We start from the raw sequence: 20,671 nt of genomic DNA, 5'->3' as shown, positions 1-20,671 counted from the left end.
TGTTAGTTCTCTCCAAGTTAAACATGATTTTGTTGCTGAGGCCTCCGGCTGAGGAGTGTGTTGTGTCTTTATTGTTGACTGGATGGTGCCAAACATAAAACTAGAAATGCAGGTTATCAGAGGTGCTTTGGATTTCCTGAAGTTCACCTCAAGGTCTACCAGATTATAGTATTTTGCACATTTGCGTGTCAGTATTGTGATTGATCACGAGACATTTCTAGTGCCCTGTTTTCCTTGTGAACTGCTGCTATCTCAGTCTAAATCAGGGGTGTCAAACATACGGCCTGTGGGCCAGAACCAGCCCGCGAAAGGGTCCAATCCGGCCCTCAAGATGACTAGACAAGGTTTCAGGAACAAGTTAAACAATGTGTTGCCTGCTTCAGAGGCTTTTCCACCCTGACCAGGATACAGTTCTCTGATATAACAATGCATACTTACTGTGACCATGTTTAAAGATATTGAACAGTGTGTATATGTTCCGCAGTATTGTCAATCAGCAGCTTTAGTTTAAAAGAATCTGTATCAGTAAAAGACAAAAAGGTAAAAGACAACTCAGCTATCTGTTTTGTAAAAGGATGAACGTTGATGGTTATTGTGTGATGGTTTTATTGGTCTAGCCCATCCGAACCATGAACTAAAATGAGTCTTGACACCCCTGGTCTAGAGAGAGTCAGATTTACTCTACATGTTTGTGACTTTGGAGTTGTCGTATGTTGCAACATCGCTTTTGCATTCTTGATTTTCACAGGCCATTGTGTCTGATTGATCTGCTGACCAAATGTGTTGCCGTCACTTCCAGTCTCTTCAAAGACAGAGGTGTTAATTTGGTTTGGTCTGGCACTGAAGATGTGAATGGTGTGTAAATGCAAGAGTGTGTGAGCCTCTGTGTTTGTGTGTGTGCACGTGGGGGGGGGGGGCGTCCTGCCCTCTGACACCGGGTGGGAGACCTGGCTCCCGGCCAGGCAATTTATCTAGATTTATTGCTCTGGAGGCAAATGTCTGCAAGGCTGTGCTCATCTTTGAGGTTTTTCCCCTTGAGCTGAAACACACATGCACACACACAGTGGAGGATACGCAGGCCTATGGAGTATACACACCTCTTTTTCTGGCTGTTTACTGTATATTGGAATATATAGGGCAGTATACCCACTTCCTCTTAGGTGACCTACCCATCTACCTACAGCCACCAACCACCACACAACACAACAGCAACAAGCTCTTTGAACTCTTTTGTTCTTGAGATATTTGTCAGACACATCTTCACTGTGTTCTCCAATCATCAATAATATTGATAAATGCCTCCTTTTCTTTGCTAACATCAACACAGTTGGAACCATACACTAATGCTAATGCCAACAAACATCCTGCAACACTCATCTAAAGTGATTTGGAAATCATCAGCCATGCTGTCAGCAGACATAGCACTCTGGTATTATTTCAATATCACTGACCTCAACTTTTGTTGGACTCTTGTTCCACGTACTGTATCGCATTACACGTTTATGTCTTGGGAAAGCTTGGATAGCTGTGACCATCTTATTTTCCTACTGGAAAGATTAGAAGTGTGAAAGTATGGAACTCGATCGGCTTTTTTGGCTGCTGACAGCGTCTCGCAAAAGTTCAGCAGGTCAGTTTGTCATACTAGAACTAACCGGTCGACAGCCGTGATAATGAATGATTTTCTTTTGGGTGCTCTTCTCAGAAAGTGAATGGACTTCTGGTGATGAGTTGTTGGAGATGATGTCGGCCTGCAGGCGTAGTTTATGTAAATACAATGGTTTCCTTATGCTGTGTCTTTGCAGTATTCCTGCGGGTGATAAGCACACAAGAAGATGTTTTTATTGCTTTGAAAAGGTATTGATTTATTGGCTTAAATAGTACACAGTCCCAATAAAAAAACACAAAAATAAGTCTCTTAAAGGAGCAGTGTGTGGGGTTTAGTGGCGTATAGCAGTGAGGATTGCAGATTGCAACCAGCTGAAACTTCTCTCATGTGCCAAGCGTGCACTCCCGCTTAGGATTCCCCTCAGTGTTCATTGTTCAGGAGGTTTTTACTGGGAGCTAAAGTGTCCGCTGAGGTCTCTTCATCTCTAAAACAAACAGACCTTACCTATTACTTATTATATTATATCCATTTCTGCCAATATATCCCTTAAATCCTGCACACTGGACCTTTTAAATATCCCGACTTTCACTCCCAACAATGTACTCAGGCTCCTATCTTGGAGCAATATCCGGAGCACAGTGAACACCTATCTCAAAATCAAATGGATCTGCTATATATAAATGTTGCCCTATGACTTTCAATGGCTTTTGTTCTGCTGGGGAGCCCATATGTGAATACCCTTTAAAATTTTGGGTTTGCTCCAAGCCTGTTGACCCAAATTTAACTCACTGTTACAAATGCGTTTTGTCATGGCTTCCCCACACGTGAGAACAGGCCTGCATACTTGTACGGATACTCATCAACTCCTGATAAAGATCAGGTCGACATGCTTACTACACTCCTGTCTTTCACTCTTTACTTTGTGTTTCAGCACGCACGCCAAACTCAAGAGCTCCTCTTTCCACTGAGGTGACAGCACAGATAAGCATTAAAACAGCCAGTGGCAAAGCGCGAGCTCATCCTACGTAATGTCATCTGCAGTTGCGCCTTCAGAATATGTTTTCGTCATGTTTTGGCTGTAAATCAAACAGCACTGCGGGAGTTTTTCTGAGCAGGCCTTGACACTGAGACTAACCATGCACAGCAGCCTGTTGCGGAATGTGTTTAATAAGAATACCTAAGAAAGTCAGTCATTTATTTGTGGTTGAAGCCGAGTAAATAGCACTTGAGCTAATTAAGAGTCAAAGGCGTTTTATGACGGAACGGTGCAGGAGCTAAGGCTGGTCTAAGAGGTCGGATTTACAGATGTCTGAAGGGGGATTTGCTCCTAGTTCTTCTGGAGACAGGTTTTTTTTTCCTCAGACCTGAACTTCCTTTATCGAATGTTAAATGAGCATGTTAAAACTGCCTGACTGGAAACCAAGAATTCTGCATCAGCATAATGTGCTTTGAGGTGTGCATTTATACAGACGTTAAGATCTCTGTAATAATCAGTTCCAGTTCCTCTCCATTGCTTCTCCTTTAGCAAATGTCCTATGACTCTCAGGGGTTCAATTTGATCTGGAATAACTGTTGTGTTTCTCAAGAAAACATAGAGGAGAAACACTGAGACTCAGGAAACGCTTCCAAGTTTGCTCTTTCCTAGTCTAGATTATTTGATCACAAACCCGGATTTACCTCTTTGAAAGAAGCGTCTCATCCCGATCTTGCTTGAAAGGTCATCTTGAGCCGAGGCCTTGTGGAAATATTGTACTTGCCTGCAGGGAATCTGTCTCTGTTTTGAAGAGAGTTTTGTGGTGTTTCACACAGTGTGGGTGGGAGTTTGTCCATTTGGAGAACACTGATTGTGTACAAGTCGGCGCTTCATCTCGAGACCTAAGGATTGGATCCAGCTCTCCAGACGTGAGTATTGATTGTGTCTGGGAAACATATGGTTAGATGAGGTGATCTCTATGTGCTTCCTCCCACATAGCACTTCATACAGAGTGGCGGCATATGCTCCGTTCGTTTCTGCCAAACCGTGGTTAGCTAGGCCACTTTATGTCTTTGCCAATAATGTTCTAACACAGTCTATCATAGCCTTAATTTTGTCTATTGTTGCCCAGTCCAACTCGGCTCACTCCCCCTCCTCTCCCCTCCCTGACTGGTCTCATTATTGAGGTCACACAGAGATCTGGCAGGTTTCCTCTGTTGGGATGGCAGAGCACTGTTCTGCTCAAGCTACGGATATCCTCAGGAAGCCCTCTAAAGGGGGTGGGCTGTGCCCCCTGGCCTCACCTTCCTCGACAGTCATCCCCCTTTTGCTCCCATGGCCAACATCTTAGTGAGGCTTCATCTCGCTCTGTGTTTTGTGGAATTCTCCACAGCAGTGCGTCCAACATTTTCACTGTAGCTGGGTGATACAATATTTCACATGAGAACCACTCTTTCTTTTCATCCACCTGTCTTCACGTATCTTCAAGGATGGGAATAGATAGACTTTTTGTGATACCTACACCATTATCAGTCCAACTCCTTATCTTATTGATTCCTGATCAAATTGCTCTTATTTTTTTTGCCTTTATTAGATAGGACCGTCTAAGCTTGAAAAGGGGACAGAGAGGGGATGACATGTAGCAAAGGGCCGCAGGCTGGAATCGAGCCTTGCGGTATTTAGCGCCAGTCAAGAGGGCGTTTCTTTGTGTCTACTTGTCTAGTAAGTTTGCGTTTTGGTGTAATTGCTAACTTCAAGAGCTAAGTTTAATGCACTGTTTTGTCTTCTGTTTTACTTAATTTCTGTTCAGCTCTTACGTTGGTCGATGGAGTTAATTGAGAAGGGAATAAACCGCCTTAGACCATCAGTCCAGACTTTCGACTGGGACGCTACAACTGTTATGTGTAGTATGTGTTTTTTATGTTTTTATGATGGATGCTTTATTTCTTCTGGACTATTACTGTAAAGCAGCACTACTTGTGCAGCTCCTGAGTCTAAGACAAATTTCCCAATGGGGAGAATAAAGTATATCGCATGGTATCGTATCATATCATATTGCATTGCAATGTATTGTATCTCAAAACAGTTATGGTATTATAACAGGATATTTATCCTAAGTAACAGACTTCCTGCTAGGTTGGGAAGCAGTGGCAGTCATGCATGTGAGTGTCAAATTTATGGCATCCCTGGAATTTAAGCCCATGTTGCGTAAAAAAAATTCATCGCATTGCTGGTGTTTAACGTCTTTCTTGAAATGATCATTTTACAGACATTACAAGCAGCACTGTTGTGATCTTTCTTTGTGAATTGAAGCCATGCTTTGGACCGTTTCTTCCTCTCCACCATGACTCCTTTTTGTTCCAAGTTTCCAGCAGCGTAGATGAGTTTAAGGTCACTGGTTTGTAACGCGCAATTGTCAGAAAAACACGCTGGCATTGTTAAAGGGAATTGATAGGCTTGGAGGCAAACGATTGTGATGGTTTGGACAATTTGGAACAGGTCCTTGATTCCCATCCCATTTGTCCTTCAGTGAGACTACTGTACTACTCCAGGAAAAAAATGAGCATGTGATTCTTGGTACTGGAGGAGCTGGAGGAAATGAATTGATAGAGGGCAGGGTGGAGTAAAGGATGGATTACTCAGTATTGCTTTAATGATGAGTTGTGTGGTGACTGTGTGGTCAGGGGATCTCTTGTGTGGGTTAGCTTTGAGCCAATGACTCAGGATAAATACGGACAGATCAGTTGGTTCACTTCTTGACGAAACAGTAGCACAATGTAACACAAGACAGTTGGTGGCAATTTAAACCTGCCGCACCTGTCCTGAGGTTGTGTGGCAAGTGAAAGCGATCACACCACTGACGTTCAAACATTACATCAGATGCGTGGCTCCATTGTAAACTGCCGTCATTGTTCTCGTCCCCAAGAGAACGGGTGGTCACCAGGCCAGCCCTTTAACAATAGCTAATACCATGTACACTGCCATTCAACCCTGCCAGGAATGTGAGCCCAGAGGATGGACTAGAACAAAGACGTTAGACTGAGCTAATGGCTTTTAGCCTTTTAGCATGTCTTTCTCTACGGTTATAATAAACAAACACTTCCTCTGAGCGACTTTCCAACATCTAACATGATGTGGAAAGCATGAATTGAGTGTAACCTGATTGCGAGATTAGCTGTGCGTCTTGGCAGTGATTCCTAAGCACGCAAGGAGACCTGAGTTATCAGTGCTTTGCATGCTGGCTGTGGAATTTTTTAATAACAGAGATTGCTTTAGTGGTGTGCCATTCATTCAGATGCTCCGTCTTGGGGAAATTGTCACTTCGGCTGTGGACTGCTCGTTCTTGGCAGTGTGTTTATCTAGAATAATAGAAAAGAGCAGCTCATTGTCAGAGTATTAATTCTGTGAAACGTTACAAAATGAACAGTGGTGTGTCATTTCATTGCATCATGAAGTGCTGGAAATGATGTCCATTTGTGAGAAGGGCTACAACGCAGGCCAAGTAGTTTGAATGGTAGACTCTTAGGGATTATTAATTCTACATATATAGCATGGAAACATGAAAAGCAGAGGTTTTAACACAGTACATTGAAGCGGCCCTGACTATACTGATTAACTGAATGTCTGAGACGAACTTCTGTGGTTGTAGGAATGCCAGGAATGCCGTTGCTAATTGGTTAAGCGATTGGAGGCTACTGGGTCTTCATGCTGTTTGCATTCTCATGTGTGCCGCCTATTGTGAGCATTTATATATTTATATTCCAGCACTAAATCTGAGGATATTTGATTTGACAGGGGATAAACTATATTTATATCATGGAATCCTGGCACGGATGCTAATCATCCCCATTCCTCCGATGCAATCCTGAATGAATATTGTGTAAATCACTTGGTTATGGCTTAGTAGCAATCACATCACACATTGCTGAAATATTTATCCACTGTGGTGCAACGCCAGTAATTTGCGTCTTGATGGTCGATCAACATGGCAGCCACTAATTCACACTATAACTTCTTACAAGTTTGTTCAGCTGCAGTGTCCCGTAACATTTCCTAGAGGCTTTTCTCTGTTTTGTGTTGCGAAAACTCTTGGAACAGAAGTGACGTGCAACAGTTTTGTCGACAGATTTCAGCTGCACGTTGGGAGTAGCCATCGCCATCGAGCAGACGCTATCTTGGGCTTGAACAGTAAATGACACACGCACTTTTTGTACTGTAAATACACGCACACATACACACTCACATTTTTGCTTGGGTGTTGCTTTTTCTTGTATGACTATTGTTGCTATTGTTTGAGCCAAAACTGGGAGTTGGCCTCCCTCACATCCAAGGGTGGAGAAGTGGTTACATCAGCTGAACCAGTATTAGCCTTCATTTCAAACATACCTCCATGAAAGTAGATGTGTTTATTATTGTGGTTAATTCGTTTCTAAAGTGGTTTTTAGAGGATATTTTTGGAGTGAGCAATGTTTTAAGGACTATTACTTAACTTGATGTGCTAACACAGGGAGGCCTGCGTGCCTTTTAGGTCAGATGAGCTCTGGGGGATTTTATACTCATCCGTAGAATCTCTCTTATAGATGCAGATTTCTTTCTTCCCAGATGTTTTATCCTCCTCTCACCCCACAGCTGCCCCAGTCAGTATCCCACAAATCATCCCTTGTCCAGCCTCCACCCCCACCCCTTTCTGCCAGCATATCCAAAATGGATGTGTGGACCACTGTCGGATCACTCTTTGCTCTTCCACCTACACTCCCACGTTGACAGATTCTCTCTAAAATGTGGATTAAACTTTCGCTCATCTGCTGACACATTTTGTGAATCTAACACCCTGAGAAAATAGTTGTTAACTTGTTCTCTAAGTCGCTTCGATTCCCCCAAAGGTGCTCTCTACACTTGTTTTCACATGCTGTCTTGTAGTGAACATACACAACCGAGCGTATGCGGTATCACTTTACAAGGTGGTGGTGGAGGTGGGGTGTGAGGGTCAGCTGTGTTGGACCCCTATGAGCTCATGCCACTGGAGAATTGGAGGAATCCCAGTTATCTGCGTACACACACGAGTGTTGCACGCATGCTGACACACATCGGCAAATCACGTGCAGCCTTACCTGTCCACAGTTGAGGTTCACATACAGTGTTCCTGTGGGAGTGGGGCCAGAAAAATGGCAAAGCCTGACTATTTAATTCTGCTTCTACAACCCCACTAATCTTTAACATCAACTCCAGAGGCCCTCTGTCAATCAGGAGTTGGTGCAACCTCAAGACGGAGCTCTTTCTTATCGTCTGGAATAGATGAGCACAATGGTGGCGTGTTTATGGTGATTAGAACATCTTGGTGTTCTGTAATGAGAGCGTGCTTTCAGTCAATGTGAGGAATGAAGGGGAAAGCATGTGTGTGCACAGGGAGTGCTCCCACCGGGAATCTCAGTCATCTCGAACCATATGTCCGGCCAGAAACAGAATTTCTCAAGTAATGAGAGTGGGAGGACGGATCACAGCCAGACAAACTGGACTTTTGAGACAGAACATGTGTGTCTGTCAGCGACGTTGCGTTCAGTGCCCTTTCGTAACTCCATCCACTGAGCCGGTGTTGTGTACGATCAGTCTGCCTCAGTTTGTTTTGGTCCGATGTTGTTGAAATCTCCTGCGTGCATGTGTGTGCATGCTAATGTGTGTTCACAGAGGCCTTATGCCCATGTGCGTGCGTGTACCGTGTGTGTGGGTGTGCGGTACACTCACTCTCTCATACTCACAGTGATCCATTCATTTGTGGCCTGGCACTCGGATAGGGAGTCCGGTTGAGAAAGACAGAGACTGAGAGAGACTGTTCGGACCCTGCACAGTGACTCAATGCTAGCTGTCTGCCTGGCACAGATTAGATCAACACTGATGAATATTCAGCAGTTTGCCAGCGCTGCCAGAACAGCCTACATTTTTACCAAAGCGAGAGATGAGCGGTCTTCTCTCCCACATAGTGCAACAGAGATGGCTCTTCCTAAGGGCTGAATTCAAGGAATAAATATTTCTTTCTAAATGTCTCTGGTCTGATTGAGACTGACCCGTTAGCTGATAAATGACCATTTGTTTATGAGTCAGTCTGAATTCTAAGGCTGCGCCCTGAAAGCTAGATTCGAATCATCAGTCGGAGACCCCTCAGTCAACCGAGGTTCTTTCAGTTAGGCAGTCTCTTTCCTGTTTGTTTGTTTTATTGGTCATTGTGCAATGTACTTTTGGGGAAGTTTTGGTCCCCATCCCCAGGTTTAACTACAGAGTGAGTGCTTTTCATTTTCACGCTGCTCTTCAGCTCTGTGTATTCCAAAGCTTAAACGTCAACTGATGTAAAAGCAACATGCCCCAGCTGACTTCATGATTCAGGCCCCTTCTTGTGTTGACAGTTTATATTCGCTGACTGTCCCTGTTTCCAAAAGTAACCTGGAGGCCAGTCTTCAGTGTTCTGTTAGGTAAGGTCTTCACTGTTTGGAGCACAGCTTCCTCCCTCAATCCTAAACACATGACTTCCACACAAAGACAGGAACTGTGCTGATCTAAACCACAGCTAGCCGGAAGACTGTGTTTTGGTTTGGAGTTTGGTGAATGACTGAGGAGGTAAAGGGCATCCTTGATATGAGCCTCGATAAAGACAAAACTCAGGATCAAACAGCGGTTGGCCAAAGATGCTGAGCGGGACTTGATAAGAGTAAAAGGCGAAAACATACAGACCTTTTACTGAGGGGTATTTTTAGGTTTTTGTGTTTGGATAGAGTGTGTGAGCACATTGGTGAATGTGTACAACTCATGTCTCTGTGCATGTGTGTTGATGAGTGATTATGTTTGTATCCCTGTGCCACCCTCAAGCCATGCCAGGTTTACCCAAATGAACGCCTGTAGGTACCTTTTATACACCACTAATTGTAAGTGTGTGTGACAGTGGTTTTAAAAAGCTGTGCTGTGCTGTAACTGGAGAAGATGGAGGGGAGTGTGCTTGTCACACAGTGTACTAACTTGATCGGGCTTTTTCCTTCCCTGAAGCGCTGGAGGGATGTTGTAAAGTGATAGAAGCTGCATGAAAGAGTGAAAGGTTGTAGTTTTTAAGTGATTCATGGAATAACAAACGTTTTAAATTTTGCAAATCTGAAAAATCAGATAATTTTCCTGTAGAATTAGATCATCAGCTTTCCTTTCTCGGGATGTCAATAGTTCCCCAGTTTAACCATTCCTTCTCTTCCTCTCTCCAGGATGGTTCTCTGGGCAACATAGATGACCTTGCTCAGGAGTACTCTGAGTACTACAACACCTGCTTCAGTGACGTCAGTGACCGCATGGAAGAGCTCCGCAAAAGACGAGTCTCCCAAGAGCTTGACATGGTAAATTCAACACTCCAACATGCACACACACACACACATAAAAGAATAAAATGCCTAGCAACATGGTTTGAGCAAAAACAGCTGTAAGCCACAACATTTCTCGCTCACCACTCAGTTTGCATTCTTCCAAATTGCTTTGGACAAATGATAATTTTCTTTGCAAATCCCTTAATAATGACCCTAAAAATCCCCCTTTTCGAATCGTCTCATAGCTTTACACAGTGTAATTTCCACAGTCTTAGCCAACAGCCTGGCAAGGAGCATCGGCAGCGGAACAAACATGAATGTGTGCTAAGGTTTTAAGACTTTCCCCCAAAGGCAGTATGCCTTTTCTGGATGTGAATGCAGTGGTGTTCTGGAGGTCCACGGGGTAGTTTGGGGGGTCCTTTTTCACAAGGATGTAGGGTAGTGGGGCACCCCTTCGGTTGCCAAGCTACATGCAAATGTATGAAGGAATGCTGCTGGTGCTGCTACAGAGGGCGCAGCTCTCTGCTGCACACTACCCAGTAGGTCTACAAATACAAGAGCTGAGTGTTATGCTAACTTCATAATTGCTCTATGACTTATTCATGGGGAATTTAATTGGTTTGAACCCTTAGAAAATGGCATTTGTGCTCAATTTCTAAAACAAATAAATAGGAAAAGTAGCCACTTTTTCCGACTTTGGCTTGCTGCTACTCCACAGTCACAGATCTGCTTTAAAAAATGTCCAACTTAAATAAAATTAGGCAGTAAGGTGTCGCAGATATAATAGTACTGCCTGACGAAATAATGATTCAGTCCCCCTCTGCAGATTCTGCTCACCCTGATATCATGTTACCTCAGCTTTTCTTATTTTAGCCCCTGTCCAAATTGTCTCTGCTCATATATTTTTGTCTGTCATTACTGGTTTTCCAGTTCAATGGGAGGCCTCTTCTGCTCGAAGGCAGCCATGTGGTTTTGGTTGGGTTGACAGGTATGGCTCAGATGGATAGCTGATTTATTGCACGCTTCCTTTTAATGACTGCGGGCAGACATCCTGTTCTCACAGCTTTTTGAGAGGATTTGAAAGCATAAAAAAAGTTCATAGCTGTGGATTCGTAGATGCATCGCCTCTGATCGTAGGTTAAGTGTTCTCTCCGTGTGGCCGTCGTCTGAGTTTCACAGTGATATGAATTACCTCTAGATGTTTTATAGTTTGGGAAGGTTTCATCCTGAGGAGATAAAACAGGGGAAGAGGAAGCAATCAGGGCAGATTTCGCAGCCCGGGTGTAAGAAGAGAGGAAAAGAGCTGACTGGGCCCCGAGCCTGAAGCCCAGGACAGGAGGAGGATAAGGATGTGAACAGAGGAAGACGAAGGGAGGAGGATGAGGGGAATGAAGAGAAGGAGTGGAGAATGTGAGAGCCTGCAGCTGTCCCGCCACTCTGCAAAGTTTGGCACCAAAATATAGGAGAAGGAGAGAGAGGAGAAAAAAAAAACATGAAGGAAGGAATATAGGTCAGACAACACCTTATTGAGAGCTCTCAAAAGCGCAGTTTCAACCCACGCTATATGGATTGAACTTTGCCTTGCATTTCAGTGAAGTCCTTTTCTAAAATTAGGTCTGAGGACTATTCAAGTGTAGAACAGCCTTTTCTACAGTGAGGGTAAGAGTAGGTTGAGATGAAATCCTCCTCTTGGGTGGTAGTTTTCCACTGGGCTTGATACCCTCATAGACTGAAAGGCTGTGGCAGTGTCTGTAAAACTGGGATTAAAAAATGAAATATGTTGTGAGAGTAAGGCAAGAGATGTGAAGAAAGACAGGCAGAGCATTGGAGACCAAGATGAAGTAAGAATAAGGGCTGAGAAACGGACACCCAGTCTGAGAGACCGTAGCGAATGACTCTTGTATCTTGTGAAGTGTGTCCAGAAATCAGTGGCTGCAAGCCAACGTCATGCAGCCGCCTCCCTCAGGACCAATAGCAGATGGTTAGAGAAGGTCACAATGTCCAAGAGCCACATTAATGGGGAGGCATTTAGCAAGTTGCACTCCTGAGGGACTTGCCCTTTAGGGAGAGACCTGTCACTTGGAAAGGGTACAGGATGGTGGGTGACGCAATCACGCCTCTGCAAGACCCACTCCCTCTCCAGTCATTGTCTTTGTTTTTATCACTGCTTCACATTCATAGGTCAGTTCTTTTCTCTTTTTGACGGATGCCTCTAAACATCTCATGTTTTTCCTAAAGTAAGTTTTTGGGATCATGAAGGTTACTCAGTCACTCCGATCATGAGATGAAGGCCACCTGAGCTTTGACCTCTTCTGACTCAGACTACAAGAAGAGCCAGAAGGTGCCCAAAGAGAGGAGCCTAGAGCTGTTTTCTCACATGAAGTCCAGACAATGTCTGGAGAATCAGGTCAAGACACTACCCTAAGTTTCCCTTTAACACATGTAGCACACAACAGGAAATTGTCTGTGTCAAGAACCGTTCTTGCTTACTGTAAATACGCAGTTTGGTGACCTCCAGCATGCAGGTTTGCAGCCGAGTGTGAAGTGGTGGGGATGAGAGTCAGCACCTCTGAATCTGAGGCCATGGTTCTCTGCTGGAAACCTGTGGATTGCTCCCTTCAGGTTGAGAGTTACTGCCTCAAGCAAGGGAGTTTTACTGGTCCCTCTATGTCCCAACCCTCACCTATGATCATGAGTTCTGGGTAGGGACCAAAAGAATGAGGTCGTAGATACAAGTGGCCCAAATGAGTTTCCTCCTTTGGGTGGCTGGGCTCAGCCTTCGAGATAGCGTAAGGAGCTTGGAGTAGGGCAGCTGCTCCTTTGTGTCGAAGGGGTCAGTTGAGGTGGTTTGCGCATCTGATCAGGATGCCTCTTGGGTGTTTCGGGCATGTCCCACTGGTAGAAGGCCCCAGGGTAGACCCAGAACACACTGGTGGGATTACATAGCTCATCTGGCCTGGGGACGTCTCGGGGTCCTCCAGGAGAAGCTGGAAAGCGTTGCTGAGGGGTGGGGATGTCTGGGGTGCTTTGCTTGGCCTCCTGCCCCTGCGATCCAGCCCCAGATAAGCAGATGAAAATGGATGGGTGGATAGTTTAGGCAAAGGGTGGCACCTGGGAAGAACGTGCAGGAGGCAGGACATGATGCAGATTACGACGTGGTCACTAAGCCGGTTTGTAGTTTGGGCATAAATAGCAGAGTCTTTTGCTATTCCTTGAATTTGTCTGACGATTTCGGCTTCGGACCTTATTAACAGAAGTTCCCGAATCACGAGTCATTCACACGGTCTCACTCATAGTGAATTCTCCGTACATGGGCTCAATTGGACATCACACAGGCTTAGTACTATGGAGCTGGCAGGGTAAAGTCCAACTGATTTGGACATTTACGTTCTCACATACAGCTCCTCTGGGTAGTGGCTAGATAATTTCAGGTTTGCAGTGCAAGTGTGAAAGGGGCAAAAGTCACCTTAGCGTTGACCTTTCCTGGTCTTCACACTCAGTCTACAAGAGGAGGCAGACACCAAGATGAAAGAGTTGCTGGCACGGTGCCATAAGAGAGGAGCCTAAAGTTAATGTATGATGATTCAAACTCTACATATGTTAACACACTTGGCAATTTGCTTTCATAAAATTCCCATAAGAAATCCCCAGTGTCTAGTTTAACAGTGGTCAGCATGGTGACACCACAGAAAAGGAAGGAGGCCTCTTATTGACTGTTTCTGTTCTCCAAATCTTTCTCAATTTGACACTAAGGCCAGCAAGTGTACTGATCTTTTTTTTATGGGAACCCTGGTTTCTGTTTTGGGTATTTGGCTCCCTTCTAGGGAAATGTTCTTGCAACACAAACATTTTTGCAAAAATGCTTGAAGCTTAACGTTTGTGTTTGTTTTCACTCGCACAGTGTCTGCCAGCCTTGACGGGCCTCTCAATTAACAAAGTGATGGCTGGCTGTTGCGGTAAAACGCTATTAGGAGCTGATGACAGAGGCTCTCTCAGAGATCACTATCAATGTACCCACTTCCTGCCCGCTCTCGGTTCCTCTGCATCTTCATGTTAGTTTTATGAGTAGAAGGGACACAAGGGGTTGAACAAACATCCCCCCTTTAGGAATGTGACCTATAGATTAGTGCTACCACGCACAGTTTCCCAGCGCTCCTATAGACAATGAGAGTTTGGATGGCTTTGCTGACTAGGTGATGGATAAGGCTTATTGGTGGAAGTGATAGGAAGTATTGAAAGGGAGCAAAGAGTTCAGCAGCTTAAACAAAATGTGTTGTTTCAAGTGATGAGACAGTGGAAGGTCAGGCATCTGTTATATCTGCAGTATTTTACCCAAACTCCAAACTGTAGATAATTTATGCATCACCTGATCAACATACACTACAGGAGGCTCTGCATTTCAGATCAATCCTTTAAGTATTCCTATGTTTTGGATAATTGCAAGTATAATTATTGTAAATATAATTCAAATAATTACGCCTATAATTTTTTTTTGTAGTTTTTATGCAGATGAGTCAGTGTTTACTTAAATATCATTTATTTTCCAGACTTCAGTTACAGAGATAATTAGTTTCTGCACTGATTTTGTTTCAGCCTCCTTTTCAGCTCGGTCTTAGGAGTTTTGTAGGAGTGCATGAATAATGTGTTTTTCTTTTCACCCTGAAGCTCCGTTTCTTTTTGTGCTGCCTGTGGTTCATGTGTTAGTCATAAGGCCCTGTTAAATCTGTTTTAGATTTTGCCAAATTCAGATTTATTTTTCCCAAAATTGTGTTTTTTATTGTGATTTTTCTGAATTTATTTGTACAGTTTAAGATTACAGGGATAATGCACATTTATAAACCTTTCTGTAAATGTTCCAGTTTGCCAGCTTGGCTCATTTTTAACTGTACTCCCTGGGCAGGTGTGATGATGACTACCGAAATGTAGTCTGTACATGGAACAGAGTACACTTTATAAGAGTACATAAAATACGTAAAAACAAGGACAACAATGCATAACACATAAAAACAAAGCAAACCCTCAAGATTTGAATAAGTTACAGAGTATGGTCAAACACTTGATTGTCTTTTAGCCATTAAGGGTGTCTCATCATGTGCTGGATGTATCAGGGCCAGGTGAGATATGTCCTGATATGAGACTAGATGTAGAATATAGAAGTCCTTTACTGTTATTGTACCAATACAATGACATTTTTAGAAGCTTAAGTTAAAAGTTAAAAGGTACATACAAGCGACAACCTAGAAAAATACCTTAATCACATCACCAATAAATAAAAATAAAATAAATAATTATAAGTAAAAATAAAATAAAAATAATAAATGAAAATAAATTGAATAATAATAATAATAAATAAAAATGAAATAAAAATAATAAGAAAAAATACAATAAATTATAATAATAATTAAATAAATAAAAATGAAATAAATAATAAAATAAATTAAAATTAAATTAAAAATAATAAGTAAAAATATAATAAATAAAAAATGTACTAAATAAAATAAATAATGTTGATGTCGGATGCCATTGTACCATAAGTGTTGCATTACAGTAGAGTGATGTAATTTTCTGAATGTACCAGGCTGTTGTATTATTTGCATTTACTCCCTTTAGACATCATTACTTATTACAAATCCCATTGTTTTAATATTTTGCAAAAGGACCAATTGTCAACCCTACAATTCTGTCACAGTATCAGTATTGAGGTCAGATAGAAGTATAGATATGTGGGTCAGAACTTCACTTTCACAGAGTTCAGAAAGTGATTTAAAAAGTTTTCAAATGTGATCAATAGATAAACCTAAGAAGATAAAGCTTTTTGAAAGGTCTTCCTCTCTTAAACTTTCTTTTACTATATTTCCATCAGCCCTGTATTTACTACTGAAGGTGAAAACCTGCCAAAACATGGACATAGAAGCTACCAGAGGGATCTCACAGGCGTGCAGAGACTGGTCGGTCGGGTGGGTAATCGTGTATAGCCGACGGAGGAGAAACATCAAACTAGATATTAGCATGTCTCTCAAACCACAGTGTTGGAGCAGAGTGATTCACATCAAATATAAATCAAAACCGATCACTCTGGAATGTGTGGTTGCGGGGCGAACTTTTTAACACATTTCTACATGCTGTAAACCATAATGAGACATTGCAACATTTATCTGCGGTAATATCCCTGAGAGTCGTTTTAAAGTCGTGGATAAACAAGCGGGTCTTGAAGATTAAATGCTTTGAAGCTCCGGCCAGAATCCGTCAGTCCTTCGGCCTCGCTGTTGACTTCATAATTGAAACACATTTGACACAAAAACGCCTCAGCTGGTGTCAGATTGATCTGCTCTCCTCAGGAATGCTCCGTAATGGTTTTCTAGCTGAGTAGGTTGACAGCTGGGGGTCAAGACTCAAGCACAGACTTGTGTTTTGTTTCGTCATGAGGTGAGGAACGGCGTGGTTAATGTGCTAATGCCTGCGTGAAGTTTGTTCGTCAAAGTGGGTCAGTTCAGCCGGGTTAAGGCTACAGCGTGGAAGAAAGACAAACTCTGTGTCATGAATTCTGCTGCTTATTTGTCCTCTGCACCTTCAGGCTCTTGCCTGGAGACGCAGCAGCTCAACATGCTCAAACAGCCACATTTATTGCTTTAAGATTACTTTAAAATGACGTTGGCGTGGCTCCATTGTTGCCATAACCTCTGTGGAAAGAAAAGTGGTATATTTGTAATTTATTCTGAGATTTCAGCATCGTGACCCTGTCATTGGAATTTGTAATAATGCCGGTATTTGTCTTGAAATACCGAAACACTGATGATCCTCATGGCTTAGGAATGCTCCACAGTGTAGACACAGGCAGGCCTGGGCTGCAAATATGCACGTACACACACACACACACACACACACACTCACACACACACACACTCAGGCCCTTATGGGAAGGAAGCGGTAGCAGTTGAGAGGTGGCATTGCAGACTGTTATGGTTCTTGCTTTTAGCGTGAGATTTAAATGCCACTTCAGTCATGTAGAACTTCCTGTGAGATCCTCCAAATGAGCCAGTTCCACAGGCTCGCTCGGCGCCATACTGGTCCCACTGCTAACGTCTTTTTCTGGTCCTGCACCAGGCTTTCCAGTTGGTGCCTGTCCCTCCGCATTCGCAGTCCTACCTAGAAAACCCTCACGCTCGCCCACCCAGATTTACGTGACCCTGCCAGTTGGCGTTCCTCCACTAAGCCACCTCGTCTCTCTAGTTTTGCCGCACATCCGCTACTTTTGCCTCTGAGGTTGGCAGTAACTCCCGCTGTGGGGACTCGTGCCTTTGGTGGGCTTCGCAGTCAGGTTTGGACCAAACTGCCGCTGTTTAACGCTCATCTGTATTTCTATCCCTTCCCTCTCATTAACAGAGCGCGGTGCTGCTGCTGCTGCTGCGAAGCAGAGTTTAGCTGTAGTTTTCTGGGTTAATGATGGAAAGCAATGTGGTGCTTGGAAACAGTCACTTTACAGAGGCTTTTGATGCTTGTGTGTGTGTGTGTGTGTGTGTGTGTGTGTGTGGTGTGGTTGAGTCGTTTCAGATGCTGGATTCCCTGTCTGCAGACATACTGATCCTCATTAGCTGCAGCTCTTCCTCATACCGCCTTTCTCTTAATTTAACTCAATTCAGTCATGCTTAAGCAATCAGGGTCTCGCGCTCACATCACACAGGCACGTACACACATATACACACACACATAATGCACACAAACAACCCTTTGGACATCTGGAAGGAAAGCACATGCACATTCACACGCATATGTGTCAATTCGGGGTAAGTAGGGCAGTATCTCATGCTGATGCTGGCAAGTTCAAGTAAAGGATAGCATCTCCCTCTGGGAGTGTGATGTGAGATCTAAGTCTTTCATTCACATACGCCCTGAAAAATTGCATCAATCTGATATTCTCTTTTAAAAACTGTGTCAGTAACTCTGGCAACTTCTTCACCGCTCACTTTCACGCCTTCGTTAGCATCGCACAACTCTGAGAGGAGCCCAGTTTTCTTCCCACGTCCTGCGCTGTGACAAATTCATCCAACAGATCTGCAGTTAAAGTCAAACAGGATGTGGGTTTTGTTTGTTTTTCGCAGATCTTCTCCTCGTCTTTTTCGCCCTCTCTCGCCCCCTCCTTCCATGTCAGAGATGGCACGCACAGACAGGGAGTAAAGGGAAGCTGAGGAGCAGGAGGAGGAACAGAGAGCCGCTTTGTGTCTCTGTCTCTTAGGAGCTCTGTCTGTGGAAGTGGAGGCGAGGCGAATGTGTGTAGGTGCTCCATGCTTTTGAGTATCCGTCTAGGTTTATGTCTGTGATGGCATGTATGTGGCCTGTGTGATTTCCTGTGTGTGGGGCGTTTGCCGGGCAGCGAGCTGACACTGTGGCAGCTTGTTTTAAAATAATCTGTACAAGCAGTCGGCATGGTGCCTGGTGTTATCCATCGGCGAGACTGGCATATCTCCCCTCGTCGCTGCAGTCCAGAGAAGCCATCAAAGAGGATCTGATAGCAAAACCAATCTGCTGCTACCTCTGTGAAAGAGTTCGTGACTGTGCGTTCATGTGAGCACACACCTTGTTCCCTCTTTGTGCGGGTTTCTCTGAGTACACCCACATTATTCTGCAGCATGCAGTTGTTTAAACAAAGCTGTCTGCCAAAGCTGTGCTTGTTTAAGGGATACATGTGTTGTTGCTTTGTCTCACATAAGAAAAAAAGACTCCAGCTCCGTCCCAGATTTTCCTTATGTGCAGCCCAGGCAGTGCAGTGAGACCAAACCCTGTAGCTCTGCAGGTCTGGTAGATGAGGGTTTTATGACCTCAAACATGTAGCTGCTCTCTGACTTAGGGGACTCACCGTGTTCCCCGGGAGCGACAAATAGCTTCAGAGCTTTTCCGACATCACTTGATTTATTCTCCAAGGAAACTTCCGGACCGATCGGCTTGATCACTGTAACAGACAAATACATAAACAAGGCAAGTGGGCTATGAAGACTCGTAGTCTGTATTCCTACAGATCCTTAAAAAAAGTCTTAAAAGGCATTGGATTCATTCATCTAAAAATAAGGCCTTAATTGGTATTAAAATGTCTTAAATCAATTTTTCAAAAGTCCTTAAAATGCCAAGACATGAGACATGGGATTTTATTAATCCTTGTTTTTAATCACGGTGTCTACAGGTTCTTAAAATGTATTAAAATGTCTTAGACTAAGTTTTCTAAGTATAAGGCCTTAAAAAGTCTTAAATGGTCTTAAATATTTTCGGTCACATTACCATGAAAATTTGTTCAGCCTGACAGACCCAATGACTGTTTACAATCATCGGACAGACCAAAGATTTGCAATAATAAAAAACATTTATGAAACTCAAAAAAGTAATGTTTTATTTTACCATAAATGTTTGGGCATAATTGTCCCTAACCCTTATTGTTAAATTGCTCAGTTTCATTCTGATTGGCATTAGAAACCCTTAAATAGTCTTAAATCTAACTTGCCTGTAGCTGTAGGAACCATGTGTAGTGCTCAAGTGAATGTCAAAGATAAAACCAGCCAGACTGTCTCACTAGCATCTTGACTGTCTGCCTTCAGTCGATGACTCTTGGGATAAGTGTAGGGTTCAGGCTAATTTTGAGGCTTTTAACCACCTTAGTACTTTAAGACTCATCTGACCTGCAGGCTCCAGGCTCTTTAAGAGCTCTTAAAGGAAGTTATGTCACCTCCAAGTTCTTTAACTATTAGCCACTCACTGACTCACGCTCAAGAGGGGGAGGCTGTGGGAGGATTGTACCCCTCATGCCCAAAGCCCAGCCACTGAAGGTTAAACTAGAGGTCACTCTGATTAGGAAGCACGACGGACCAAGTGTAGGAAGTGCTCTAGATTTAGCTTCCTGTGACTGTTATCCTAAGATCTAATATCTGGGTGTGGAGATGGAGAATGATGCGCATTTCCTTAGAAACAACTCATTTCCTATTCCTGATTTCCATTTGGGAAATTCCAGATTCAATTTGTCTTTTATTGTGGTGATAGCGCCAAGTGTCATTATTGGTGTTAGGAAGCTAGTCACTTAGCAGCGATCAACCTGCTACTACTGACCTCACCTACATGGATGATGTCAACTCCTTTGTCCAAACCACAGACCATATATTAAGATGGAGGCCACGTCTCCCTCCCAGTGAACAAATTGAAGCCAAAATGTCCTGGCTACAGGTGCTGCCATCTTGCGCTGGTGACATCATTTGGAGCCAGAAGCTGCACAGAAGTGATAGGGAAGTGGAAACATGGTATCAAGGTCCCGACTGTCCAACCCAATTGCGAGAACACCAGTGATGGCAAGCACAATGATTGACACATACAGCTGTCAATCATGATGTCAGACCTTCTTTTTCTAACATCAAATAACTAATCAAAACAAAACTTGTCAAAAAAACGAACACTTGAACAAATGGTAGCGTGTTCAGAACTACCTAAAATGAAAATTTATTTGATGTGTACTTTGATTTTTTAATTTGGCCCATGTCCCATCCACTAATGTTGAGGGGGCGGGGTTTATAAGCTATACTGCAGCCAGCCACCAGGGGGCAATTAAGATGTTTGGCTTCACTTTGGGGGAGCAGCCATCTTTATATACAATATAGCTGCAACGATTGGTCGATTAATTGATTAGTCGATTGACAGCAAATTGGCAACTATGCTGACAATCCAACAGTTGTTTTAGTAATTTTTAAATTAAAAAAAGCCAAACATTTGCTGATTTCTTGCTTC

The 20,671-nt window shown here is 43.4% G+C and overlaps 1 protein-coding gene across 13 annotated transcripts in view; it reads left to right on the top strand.

Annotated features, from left to right (window-relative positions):
• The window catches only part of sash1a (SAM and SH3 domain containing 1a), a 261,100-nt gene that overhangs the window by 184,215 nt on the left and 56,214 nt on the right, over positions 1 to 20,671 (top strand). For 12 of the 13 annotated variants that reach the window (XM_033648953.2, XM_033648952.2, XM_033648956.2 and 9 more), the window contains exon 2: positions 9,818 to 9,946. In XM_033648953.2, coding sequence (XP_033504844.2) covers positions 9,818 to 9,946 — 129 coding nt within the window. Of the gene's footprint in view, positions 1 to 3,120; positions 3,509 to 9,817; positions 9,947 to 20,671 lie in introns of those variants that run through there. The other variant, XM_078173811.1, reaches the window with a different exon arrangement.

Source organism: Epinephelus lanceolatus, chromosome 13 (genome assembly GCF_041903045.1).
Source record: "Epinephelus lanceolatus isolate andai-2023 chromosome 13, ASM4190304v1, whole genome shotgun sequence".
Lineage (NCBI taxonomy): Eukaryota > Metazoa > Chordata > Actinopteri > Perciformes > Serranidae > Epinephelus > Epinephelus lanceolatus.
The sequence above is the reverse complement of the archived record's forward strand: the minus strand, read 5'-3'. Positions and strand labels throughout refer to the sequence as shown.